This window comes from Gallinula chloropus, assembly GCF_964237585.1.
Source record: "Gallinula chloropus genome assembly, chromosome: 4".
NCBI classification, from domain to species: Eukaryota; Metazoa; Chordata; class Aves; order Gruiformes; family Rallidae; genus Gallinula; species Gallinula chloropus.
The window spans coordinates 64,698,825-64,711,518 of record NC_140088.1 but is presented as its reverse complement, the minus strand read 5'-3'; the positions used below and the strand labels follow the sequence as shown (position 1 = coordinate 64,711,518).

The 12,694-nt window shown below is 47.7% G+C and overlaps 2 protein-coding genes across 2 annotated transcripts; one reads left to right on the top strand and one right to left on the bottom strand.

Annotated features, from left to right (window-relative positions):
• Positions 1 to 673: 673 nt before the first annotated feature.
• UTP3 (UTP3 small subunit processome component) lies at positions 674 to 2,384 on the bottom strand. Its single transcript, XM_084263989.1, has one exon. It carries the CDS (start codon positions 2,374 to 2,376, stop codon positions 745 to 747), a length of 1,632 nt encoding a protein of 543 aa, XP_084120115.1. The 5' UTR covers positions 2,377 to 2,384; the 3' UTR covers positions 674 to 744.
• Positions 2,385 to 6,305: 3,921 nt separating this feature from the next.
• Positions 6,306 to 11,818, top strand: JCHAIN (joining chain of multimeric IgA and IgM; the record flags this gene model as incomplete). Its single annotated transcript, XM_084262998.1, has 4 exons — positions 6,306 to 6,369; positions 10,115 to 10,250; positions 11,078 to 11,158; positions 11,617 to 11,818. 4 exons carry the CDS (start codon positions 6,306 to 6,308, stop codon positions 11,816 to 11,818), a joined length of 483 nt encoding a protein of 160 aa, XP_084119124.1.
• Positions 11,819 to 12,694: the final 876 nt, after the last annotated feature.

The window sequence follows — 12,694 nt, the reverse complement described above, 5'->3', positions numbered from 1 at the left end:
CCCTAGGACAGCAGCCACACGCTTGTCCTGTGTGCATCAATGCTACCTTAGCCCTAGGAGAGCACCCAACAGTTACCATATTTAGCATAGATGAAGTGAAGGTATTTATCAAAGTAATTATGAACTCCAGAAAAGCCCTTGCTTCACTTCCCACTGAAGGCAGGAGGGGAAATTGTATCTCAGGCCACAGGGGATTAAAAAGCTTTCTGCCCAGTTACAAAACTAAAGATTCAAGAGAGCCTAGAAGTTAGATCTTAATGTGTGAGCACAAGCAGTTAACCAGAACAGGAATTAGAGAAAATGCCATAGCCACACGTCTCATTCTGCAGCTCTGCACAGACCAAGGATGAGCCGGAACAAGACAGTGAAAAGAAGGCAGTACTAGCTGCACAGATACCACCCTTACCCTCCCTCTGATGTACACCCACCCCAGCCCCATCAGTCCTGCCTGGCCCATTCCCGGCCCCTTTGCTTGGCATATCCCTCCCAACCCCTCAAAATCAGCATTTACAGCATGGAAAGATGGTAGAGGAAAACAACATGCAGGCCAGGTGAGGAGAGGGCCTTGTGCTCCTTCTAGAAATGGCACCTTCTGAAAAAAGCCAAAATACCATCCCACCCCCAGTTCTGTTTGGTTGGGGTTTTTTTTCATTTTTAGGGATAGAAAACAAAATAGCCTTTATAAAATTTTTATTGGACACAATAGTGCTACTCATAGCTCTCAGACACAAAGAAAAATAGCTGTTATTTAAGCTTCCTGCTTTTCTTAACTCCTGCACGAATGCCAGACAGTTCCCCAGCATATCTGTGCAGCTCCCTCCGGACCTCCCGGACCTGGCCCTTGCGGCGAATCTTGGCTCGCCGGAACTTCTCCCGATGCTTGACCCTGGGGTTGCGATCGATCTTCTTCCTCTTGGGCGTCAGGCCTTTGTTCTTGATCATCTGATAGGTAACACCTCTCTTTTTATTTGGATCCTCTCCTTCCAACACTGTGTCATCGAGCTCATCTTGGTCTTCGGTTCTCTTCCTCTTGAGTTTCAACTTCTCCTCCATCATCTTGTAGTATTTTAGGGCAGCCTCTTCATCCATGTCCGACTCATCTGAGGGTTTGTTGGCAGCAGCCCGGCCATTAGCAAGCACAGGAGCACATTTTGGTTTGCTTTTCTTAACATCCAGTGGGAGAAACAGTGCAAACTTCTTCTCCTTCTGTAATCTCTCTTCCTTCTTATCATAGTAGTTTTTCAAAAGCATACGAACTTGTGACGACAACTTCTGATCTACAACAGCTAGATCATTGATTATATTCCTGTAAGCAACCAGCCGCTCAATAACGGGGTGATTATGAACTGGCATCCTCTTTGACTTCAAAACCAAATAGAAACTGATATTGGCACAGTAATTCAAGTAGAGATGGTACTTGGTCTGCAAATAGCGACTGCCTTTCCCTTGCGGGATAGTGCCACTTTTGACCATTTGCAGCAGTGGGTACAGTTCATCCTTGAGCTCCATTAGCTTGACCTCAAAGTCCTCAATCAGCTGCAGGAGCTCAGGGGACTCCTGCTTCAGCAGCTTCAACTGCTCCTTCTTGGGAAGGGCCTGCAAATCCTTGTCAATCTTCTGCCCCTTGCTGTCATGGGTTTTCCGCTGCTCAGACAGGTAGCCTTGGATCACATCCAGCCCATAGTCATCTTCTCCCAAGTCTTGCACCAACCGCCTCTGGATGACCTGAGCCTCCTGCTCCTCTTCCTCCTCTTCAGCATCGACTTCTTGTTGGTTACGCTTGCCCTTGGCTTGGGCATCACTCCCATAGTCCGTGTCATAGTAGAGCTGCTTGCGTTGGCCCCAAGAGAGCTCATGGGGGAGCTTGGTGTCCTGACGGTGCTCCTCCAAGTCACTCTCCATGGACAGATCCCCATCTTCCTCCTCATCTTCTTCCTCATCTTCCTCCTCCCCTTCTCCATCCTCCTCCTCCCCTTCTCCATCCTCCTCCTCCCCTTCTCCATCCTCTTCTGCACTATGGTTCACATAAAGATCCAGCTCCTGTGCCACCTTGTCCTCCTCCTCCTCCTCTTCCTCACCTCGTCCAGCTGTTTCACCGTCTTGTTCATCCTCTTCATCGCTGTCCTCTGGTAGCTGCAGCCCCAGCACTTCCTCCTCTTCCTCCTCCTCGCTGTCCCCAGCCTCCTCCCCGCTCTCCAGGGCCGCCATCACCGCCTGGAACTGCGCCTCGTGGAATTCCTCCACCTCGTCCGCCAGCATCTCGGGGTCCGCCAGGCCCCGAGGGCCCGCCCGGTCTCCGGCCGCCTCCTCTCCGCCATCCTCCGCCTCGTCGGGGTCGGCCGGCGGCCGCAGGACGGTCCCGCGGCGGGTCCTCATGGCTCCGCTCCGGCTCTTTCCCCGCGCTTCCGCTTCCGGCACCACGCCACTTCCGCTTCCCGTCCACCTCCCCGTCCCGTGATGCCCGCGGGCGGGGAGCAGAGGCGCCGGGGCTCGGTGGGCGGCGCTGCGGGGTCCGCCGCGGAGCGCGCCGGCTGCCGTGAGGACGCCTGGCCGGACCTGCGAGCGCGGGTGGATCCCGTCCCGCGCAGCGTCCTGCGAACACAGGCAGCCCCTCCGCGGCCGGCGCTTGCCTGCGTTTGCTGCAATGCACGTCAGGAGCGGCGGTGCGAGGGCAGCGGCTGAGCAGGGGAGCGGGTTGGATCGTGGCAGGTCCCGGCAGTGAATAATGCCGTGTCGAAAGCACGGAGCCCCGTTTGGCCTCCTGAAGGGGTTTGTCTTCCCTTAAAAGCACCAGCACGTACGAGTGCCGTCTGTATCTTACAGCAAAGAGAGGAACATCCCCCCCCCCCCCCCCCCAGAAGACAGTGCAGCTGGCGTCTGTACCCTTGCTAACCGAAACTCATTGGCACTCGGTTCCCTACAGCCAGACCAAAGTTCCCGAAGGAAAGAAGTTTTTGAAAACCTCCCTGGACGCAGCTGGGGTACATACACCAGCTCCCCTGAGCCCTTCCCCCGGCCCAGTTGGATCTTTACCGGGACACAGGCGTTCCCCAGCGGGTACCTGTCCCGTTCCCGCTGGCTGCAGATCAGCCGAGGAGCGGGCGAGGCGCTGGCAGGCAGCAGAGCCGCGCTGCTGCTGTGCCTGCGTCCCCGTCCCCTCTGCCCCCGGACCTGAGGTTAGTCCCAGCTCAGAAACCCAAGGCCTGATAATGAGCAGCCACAGACACGGCCCAGCCAGGGGAGTTCTGCATAGAACAAGCGCAGGTGTTTTTCCCTCACCGCAGAACAGGTGCAGTTCTATTTATAAATACTGCCCACCTTGTGAAAAAGACACGTGAGGCAAATATTACAGTTAACTAGAACTGAAAGTGTGCAAAACTTTACTCGCCTTTCGGTGATTTGTTTCAATTCTGGTAGAGCTGGTGACAGAGCAATGTCACTTCCGAGCTTTTATCTGACACAGTCAGCTTCTCCGCAGTCCCCCCTTGTCTATAGTTGCCCTTGCACCAAAGATCTGTTTTGCTTCAGATGAGGACTCTTTTTTCCAAATCTGTCCATGCCAATTTTCAGATATCACCTCTCCTGGATACAGGCCTGTATGAGGGAGCAACAACAATAACTTGGTTTTGGTATGTGAGATACAGCATTCATTTAATTTTTTAGCCACACCTCCGTGGAAAATAGACCTTTATTGGAGGCTAAAATACAGTCATCTCTTCTGATCAGGCTTTGTAATTCTTCTGCTGAATCCTACTGGGTTTTGAGTGAAGTCCATCCGGAGAGGCCTCCAATGCCTCCTCACTCAGCACAGCAAGGACACTACTTTGCCTCACTTCATCCAGGCACCTGCCCAGCTTCTTACCTGGAAAATCCTAGTTCAGCATGTCCAGGGCCAACTGGGGGCACAGGACAAGTGAAGGAGACCGAAACTACAAAGCTGGTTCCCATTTCTTTTCTAATTCTCAATTATTCCTCCACTAACCTCTGCTTCATGGTGAGTTTGGGAGTCTTAACACCCCACTCAGCCCAGAACTCATGCCTGGGCTGCTGGTTTGCAAGCCCCTGGCCAGCCCATCACCCTTCTTTAATGCAGATAATTGTCTGGCAATTCAACACATCCCACGGTGAAAAGGGGATAGTCCATAAAAGTAATGGTTCATAAAACAAATCTTCCTCTAAAGAGCTTGCAGTCTAGATAGAAATCCTCAGAGACATGCAGGTGGCTGAATGGGACTAAAAATAGCTCTTGTGCCACCGTACATGGACCAAAGGGGCTGTTTGCAGACATGTAGATTTAGCAACTGAAATTCAGATGTGCAGAGCACTGTCAGCCAGGGAAAACCACCGAAATCACCAGAACTGCACAGAATGTCACTCTGCTCAGTCTCTCCCTTTGGGTTTGAAAATACTCATGGATGCCCCTGCTAAGATTTTACCAGTGCCATGTTTCTACCAGCGCACTTTGGCAAAACAGACCAGAACCTGCCTCTTTTGCATGTGCTTTATTCTGCTACATCCCCCCTTCTTGTATATTTCTAAAAATATTTAAATCGCCTATCTTACAAAAAAGGTGAGTGAAACAATGCTCTAGACAGACAGACACCCCTGTTTTTTTTTTTCTTCTGCAAAAGATGGGGCACAGGGAGCATCTTGCTGCTGCTTCAGAAGAGAGCTCCACATAAAACTCCATTGACAGTGTTTTGTGGGGAGGGGGAAAGGAAACAAACCCAAATTTTGCTCTCCTAAAGATGGAGCTCTAGTGAGAAAACATGGTTTGTAGAGAAGAACTATAGAATAACCTGATGCCCTCAGACCTGAGCTTGCACCCCTCATCCTCCCCATCTCCCAAGGGGAAACCTCACCTGTCAGTACTGCTGATGCAACACAAAAGCTCCTTGCATCATGCAACTACCACGTGAGACATTTGCACTAAAAGAAGCAGCTCAGGGTGCAGATTCCAGGGTCTTTGAACAGCTCTCAGATTAGGGACCAAGCCAGCAAGGTCTGAAGAAAGGGAAAACATCCTGTAAGGTGATGGGCTGCCCTTTAGGAACCAGGACACTGAGCAGTGTTTCTCAATGGCTTTAGCCTCCTGCAAAGCCTGGCAAGAACAACCAACCCCGGGGAGTCAACAGTGACCTAGCCCGTGTGAAAAGCCTGTGTCCACTTACTGGGCTGCTGCTCTGCTGTGCAAGGAAGATCTGGAGAACACAGGGAGATAGACCACATGCTGCTAGTGTTAATGGAGAGAAATGTGCACAGCAGCTAGCGGAAGTTGAGGAGATCCTGGCTAAAGAGGGGCCTGCCAGCATCCATCCTACCATGCTCTGCCTCCCCTTTTGTCCCGTTTCAGGTATTGGGAGCCCTTGCTGAAAAGGGCTATTGAAACTGGGCTTTCCTTAAAAAGTGGCCTTTTCTGTGCAAGATGCATGCATACGCTACCAAAACAGCTCTGGTCACTGCAGGTTACATTGCAATGTCTGTTTTCCAGAGTTACATAAGCCATGCCAAATCTGGGACAAATAACTCCCAGGTCCCCTCCAGTAGTGCCCTCCTTCAGGAAAAATCTGCTTGCTCAGTACCTCAGAGAGCTTGCCTGGGAACCTGACACAGCCTTCCCTATACCACTCGTCCAATGGCATCCCTTGCCCATTCATAAGGAAAGAAACTCATCAATACAGTGGGCAGAGCTAAAAGAATAATTCAGTTTTGCCCCAGGCCTACTGTTGCTTTACACTTTTTACCCCTCCCCTCTCTCATCTCGTCTGCTTTGCCTGAAAGCTCTTTGGGGGCAGGCCAAACCTTCAATATATGTTTGCAAAGAACATGCTGTAAACAGGATGCTGGTCTTGAAGCCTGAAGTGTTCTTATAATATGAATCAAGTGATCCTTAAGTCCTGTTTCTCAAAACTAGAAGCTGGAGCTGTGACTCCCTGGCAATCCAGATGCTTTCTTGCCCCCCAGGTTGGGACGATGCCACTAGCCTTAATGGTAAGATGTCCCCTAAGGACCAGGTTTTGCACCCCTTTGCACTCAGCAGCTTCATTGCTGGTTGGCAATGAACAGAACCAAAAAGCACAGTAATAGTGCAACCCCCTGCCCCCCTCCCCCCACCACCTTTGAAAGCCGGAGGTCTTTGCACATTAAACATGCCCAGTTTCAGTCCTCAGCCACATGTTCCATGGTGTCAGTGTGAGCCGGCTGGGCTGTTTATTTTAGGAAACACCTAGCTGTGTCATTTGCACACGCCCTTATAGGCAGACACAGGCTCTCCCCGCGCGTTCTTCAAAAGAAGAGGAGGCGAGATGAAGAGCTCTTTGTTGCTGTGCGTGGCTTTGGCCATCTCCCTGGGGCTCGTCCTTGTGGCAGGTAGGTGAGAAACAAAGAGCACAGGAAAGACATGCTTAAGGTACCAGTGATGGGTTTTGCGTAATTGGCCATTAATAATTCTAACAGCCAAGAGTTAAAACCTCAAAGCCTGCTCAAGCAGTCATGCTTCAATGGGGCTCAGGCACCTCTGTGTCTTTCTGCACCACAGAGCTGTGTGTTTTTAACTGCTGCCTGGAGGCTAAAAAGTGATGACTGGCTGCAAATTTAGGACTTGGATTAGCCTTTGTTCATCAGGTTTCTGAAGCGGCAAACCGCAAACATACATGCTTGCTTTCCTGCAGCACTGGGAAGCTTGCAAGGCTCTTGCCTGATAGATTTAAAGGTTTCTAAAATCTTCTGGTGATCTTGTAATATGGCTACAGCCAACTTATTCCTGATTAATGTGTAGTTTATCATCTAACTCCACTGAATTTCATGGAGACTCGATATATACTGAGATCAAGCTGTCATCCCAGCACACTCCTCAGTGTTGTTCACAGGTGATAGATACTGACTACACTAGTGCCAGATCTCTAGATAAGAACCTAAAGTTCAATCACATGGTGAACATGGTCTTCTGGATTAAATCTGTGCTGAAGTATAGCCATCCTAACAGCATGTACAACAGCATCACTGCATTTCCTCCAACTTTTGGGAAAGGGCATTTTAGTACCTACTCAGGCAGGTCCTTGCAAAAAGTCACCAGATGTATAATCCATTAGCTGAAAAGGCAGAAGATGTTGCAAAACACTGGGTCAATTCAACACAGAGCTCTATCTGTTATTCCCCATTCATACACATGGCTTTTTTGTATATATGTGTGTGCGCATATTAATGTATTTTTGTCTAATTGAGCTTTGTCCTACTTTATTAAAGTAGCCACTTGCAGCTGCAGCAGAGCTTGAACAGTTATTTTTGGAATGTAATTGCTTCTTTGCTATGCTGCAGCTGGGTTTTGTTGGGCTTCAGAATGTATTACAGGACAACCCAATATTGGGAGACAAGAAATTTTGCCCAAATAATCTCTGCATAAGTGTTGAGGAGGGAGGGAACACCAGGTTGCAGTAAATCATGCACCAGAAGTTCCAACCTGAAGACATTTAGAAGGGCATTGGGAAACTTTGTATTTAACTACCTTCTCCCCAGAGGGGCTTTACTGGATGATACTTGCAAGTATTGCTGATAGAAATATCCTTTTTTTTGCAGCTTTGTAATTGCACATTAGAAATATAGATGTAGTACCCAAAACTTTCATGGTTACCAAAGCCAAGGGTATTACACAAAGAATTCAGGACAATATTTTAGACTAGTCAAAAAACCTCTGCATATTTATAAAAGAGTGTATTCATATAGTTTCATAAAATGAATTGAGGCCTGCTCCCGAAGGTTTTGGGACAACACAGCCAATAGGATCCAATTTGAATATCGGCTTTGGGTTAAGACCTAAGAGAGAATTGCACACAGCATTAAACAGAATAGTGACAGACATCAGAGAAAGCTACGGGAAGGACAAGAAAAAAGCCAGGACTCAAGGAGGCAGAGTGTAAAGAGGCTTTTCCAGTAAGCTTCTGCGTCAGAGGGAAATGCTCATGTGGAATGGTGAGTTGGCAGAGAGGAAGCAGGCAGAGCGAGAGAGATTGGAATAAGGTGTATAGAGAGGCAAGTACCATAAAGCTCCAAATAATGACCATCTCTGCCTGTCAGGTACCACTGCATTTTTCTGCTGCAGTGGGGCACATTGCAACCAGAAGCACAACCAGGCTTGTATCTGATGGATGTTTTCACAGTGGCATTTGTACAGCTGTCCAGTTGTGCTGGGTGCTAGATGGAGAAACTCTAAAAGCCAGCCCTTGGCTCTAAAGGGCTTGATGGGCACGTGTGGTAGTGGGACATGCTGTAGAAGGAAGGAAGACTGAGGGCAGTAGAAAGAGCAGTGTTTCCCATGTACCCATAGTGGCTTGTTCCAGTGCCCAAAGCAAGGGAGCGAAGTAGTTTCCTTCCTGATCAATAAACTCCACAGTGAACCTTCAAAGTCTGCTGCCATTTGTCACAGAAACAGCATTTGTAACCAGCAGATGACGTGTAGGGTCACTCTGAGGCAATATTTTACACAGTTTTTGTGATATTTTTTACAAGACCTCTAAAGATCTCTGAAAATAACCCAGTGGAATGGAAGCAGACACCTGCATATTGTGGGGCTCTGGAATGTTATTTTACTTGCATTGTATAGACTAGATACCTGGGGACTCTCAATCAATCCTGTCCTTGTTTGCTTTTGCAGACAGCTTCATTTGACAGTTAAGCTGCTGCCATTAGCAGCTAATGGTCAGAAAACTCCATTTGTTGCTTCTGGATCCCACCTTCACCTTTGCTTGCACAGGCTTTGAGAGCTATTCCTTTCACCCTGTAGCAACAAGATCTGTTCTTCATAAAGCCTGGCAGCTGTGGACATGGAGATAAAGAAAAAGCCCAGACACAAGCTTATGCAGTATTTGTCTGCTTCTCTACTGATCCATGCTTTGATAACATAAAGAAATCCCGCTGTTAGGACCGAAGCATTTAAGTCAAAGTAACTCTGAAATGCTCCATAGACATTATGAACACAGATGTTTTCAGCCTATTTCTTCTTTCTCTGTGGTTAAACCAAGGGACAAACAGAATAGGTGAGTCCCCAGAAACAAAGTATGTTAGAGCCAAATATCTATAACTATCCCCCATCTCACAAAAGTCACTGCTTTTGCTATTTCTAATAAGCAGGCAAAAGGTGCTATTGGAAGAGCAATACTGCAAAGTGATGGCTGTGAACCTGATTTGAGCAGCATTTAGAAATAGGGGGCTGTAAAACCAACCACTTAAGAAGGGTATGACTGTGCATATAAAAACAAGACTGGCTTCTGGGTGAAGAGACCAAAGGCTAGTCGGTTTTCCCCAACCCAAAGAACAAACTACTTAAAATCCACCTACGTGATCACTAAGAATGCATGGTGTGCCACCAGGAAAATTCAGAAAGTCTCTGGGTGACAGATGAGATGTTTTGCCCTGTTTTGACGAAGTTTCATACTGAGTAAAATGCTAAAAGTACAGGAGACAGTCTCATGTGGTGTCTTCTCTATTTGAGTAAGAAAATCAGGACTGGAGTTTTACCTGCAAACTACAAGCACCATAAGGGCCGCTTGCCTTCTACCACCAGGTCAGCAGGCTGCCTTCCTGCTGTGTCCTTTGGTGGTTTTTGGCATCTGTTCCCTGCAGGACCCAAAGGACAACATAGCACTCCCAGAAAAGCAACACATCAGCCACACTGTCAAGATTGGGAACATGCATTTAGAAGCCAGACACAACAAGGGTTTGGAATGCTAGAGCAGTCCTGGTGTGCAGTAGATGAATTGGGTAACCTCCCGTTAGGGTAAAAAGCAGCACTTCAGCTGCCAGGTGTAGCTCAAGGCTTACAAGGGGACTTGACTTCCCGTTTCACAAGAAACCCCTGCATGTTCACATGTCACCAGCCACAGAGGCTGGGTTCATTTTCCCAGTCCCACCTCCACAGACAGAAGCATACTGCAGACAGGGCAGGACAGACAGCTGAACTTTTTGCCAAGAGGCTCATTTGTACCCGTTTCACCGTGGACTTTGATCAATCCAGATGTAATAATAGTTCATTTCCACTATGCTCATCGGTAGCTTTCTGCTAGATCAGGTTTCAGGGTTTTTCTGCTTGACCCTGGGATTACATGCCCTGTGCTTGCAGGTTTTCCACGGGACTCTGAGGACCAGGAGTATGTGCTGGTCAACAACAAGTGTCAGTGTGTAACAGCGACCTCAAAGTTCGTCCCCTCCAAAGAAAATCCTGGTGAAGAAATCCTGGAGAGAAACATACGTATCATGTAAGTAGCAGACAAGTATTATATGGAGATGGTGTAGAGGAGATGAAGTGTTACAGGAGTTCCATTTTCTTTGCATTGGTCTGCATGTCCTGGCATTAATGAAGTGAACTTGTTTTCTCTATGGGCTTTCTACAGTGTCCTGGAATATTTCCTTTTGCTTCATGTTTTTCTAACTCACACAAAGCTATCTGGTGTTCGTCCCTTCAGACACAAAAAACATCTCCATGTTTTAAGCAGCCCAGTAGTAATATTACAAAATAGGCTGGGGAAGTAGAGGATAACATTTCTGCAGTTGGTCTAATCTGAAACCAAATTGGGCCCAACACTGGACTCATTTGCTGATCTGCCCACAAACCTGCTATTTCACAAGCTGGGAAAATGAGCTGATGCTAGGCTGTAAGAAAAGGCTGATCCTGTGAGGCAGATCTCAGTTCAAGAATAGGGTTTTGTCCTCTTTATTCCCACAAAACTTACGGAAGTGTGTGTCTCAAACATGGACCGAGTTCAGGCTCAAGAGCTGCAGGAATTACAGTAGAACTGACAACAGGAGAAACACTAATTACATCTCTACCTCCTGTAAGTTTCAGGCATCTGTCAGCTAAGTTTAAAAAATGTATTATCAGCACTGTCACCTTGAAAACGGCACTTTCAGAAATTGCTGCAATCCTGTCAGGGAGGAGGGCACAGCACGGCCAAGATCTGCCACTCCTGGGCTTTGCACTGGAGAAGGATCAGAATGGAAATAACCTGAAGAGCAACAGGAGAGCCAAGAATAGCTCGTGGCAGAGTAGTCACCTGTTTAATGAGCAGTTTTCCCTCCTTTGCAGTGTTCCCCTGAAGGCTCGAGAGAACATCTCTGACCCCATGTCCCCACTCAGAACCACTTTTGTCTACCGCATGACCGAACTGTAAGTACTTTTCTTTACTAAATTCATTTCCTGAGACTTAACCTCCCCTGCAGCATTGCCCACAGCAGCTCAAAAATGTGCTTGAAGGCCAACAACAAAGGTGAGGCAGGGTCACAGAGGAGAGCTTTCCCCACACAGTCTAGCTATCATATTTTGTTGCAAGCTAATAAATTATCATCTCTATGATTAGTTCACATTCGCAGGGAATGTTTTCATTCTGACCCCTGTTCATCTTGAATATCTTGGATATCAGCAAATGACACATCGCCTGTTTAACCCTCCTATTTAGGGACCAGTCTTGCCAATAGCAGCTTGACAACAATGAAAGCATCTGGCTAAGAGTGCCTGTCTAAAACCTAGAAAGGCCACAGTACTCTCCTAGCCACACCCACAGATCATCAAGGTGGCATCTTTTCATCACAGCTCTTAACACTTGTTCTCTTCTCCATCTCTTCCAGCTGCAAAAAATGCAATCCCGTAGAAATTGAGCTGGGTGGTAAGACATACAAGGCCCAGCAGAGCACCTCCTGCAACGAACCTGAAACCTGCTACACCTACGACAGGGACAAGTGCTACACCACAACCTTCCCATTCCTCTACCACGGGGAGACGAAAAACGTTCAGGCGGTTTTGACGCCGGCTTCCTGCTACGCAGATTAGCTCAGCCCACCGCTGCACTAACGCCTTGGTGCGCTCAGCGCGCCTGGCAAAAGCACATGTATAGCACGTAGTACCTGGACAACAACCTGCACTATCAGCTCCCAGAGTAATGCCAACTTGCCTCTTCAGCTCAGAGCAACTGCTGGCTGTCAGACTCTGTTCTCATATCCCCTGCTCACAGCTGCAATGCCATTGTGGGTCTCAGACGTTACCACCATATAGACCAGATCCTCAGCAAAGGTCAATCAGTAATTCTCAAGTCAAGGGAACTACACTGATTTACTACACAGGGGAGGAGCCTGTCTTTTTAACACTCTACCACTGGTGTTCATCTGAGCAAAGCTCCCACAGACATCAGCAGGAATGTCTGTGTATGCCCCTTCCTGAGCAGCCTAGAGCAAACCTCCATGCAACCTTTAAACAAGACCCTTTGATTACATTAGCCAAATTTGTACCATTATTAGAGGGCTGTTGTGCAATCAAATTTGAGAGAAAATATGAGGGATGAGACTGAGAACTCATATTCCAAATTTACTTTACAATTGGACATTCTAGACTGTCCTAGCAGTTTGACAATTGCCAGCCTATAGTTTTCATGTACACTTAGAGAATATCAAAACATGCCACTACCCTCAAGTGTTTTACTGAGTTACAAGGACCTCGGATGTGCCAAGGATACTAAATTCTTCTAGGACATGTCAGATATTTCACTTTTCATGCTTACTTACAGATATTGCTCCCAGTTCAATTGATAGAAAGAAGACCCAATTGGCTCAAATTTCTTTTCTTGTTCGTTATTTTGAGTTTAAAGCTCCAAGAAATCTTAAAAAGGCAACTCAATTGCTGGAGCAGGACTCTAGGGATTCTTTCCTTCTT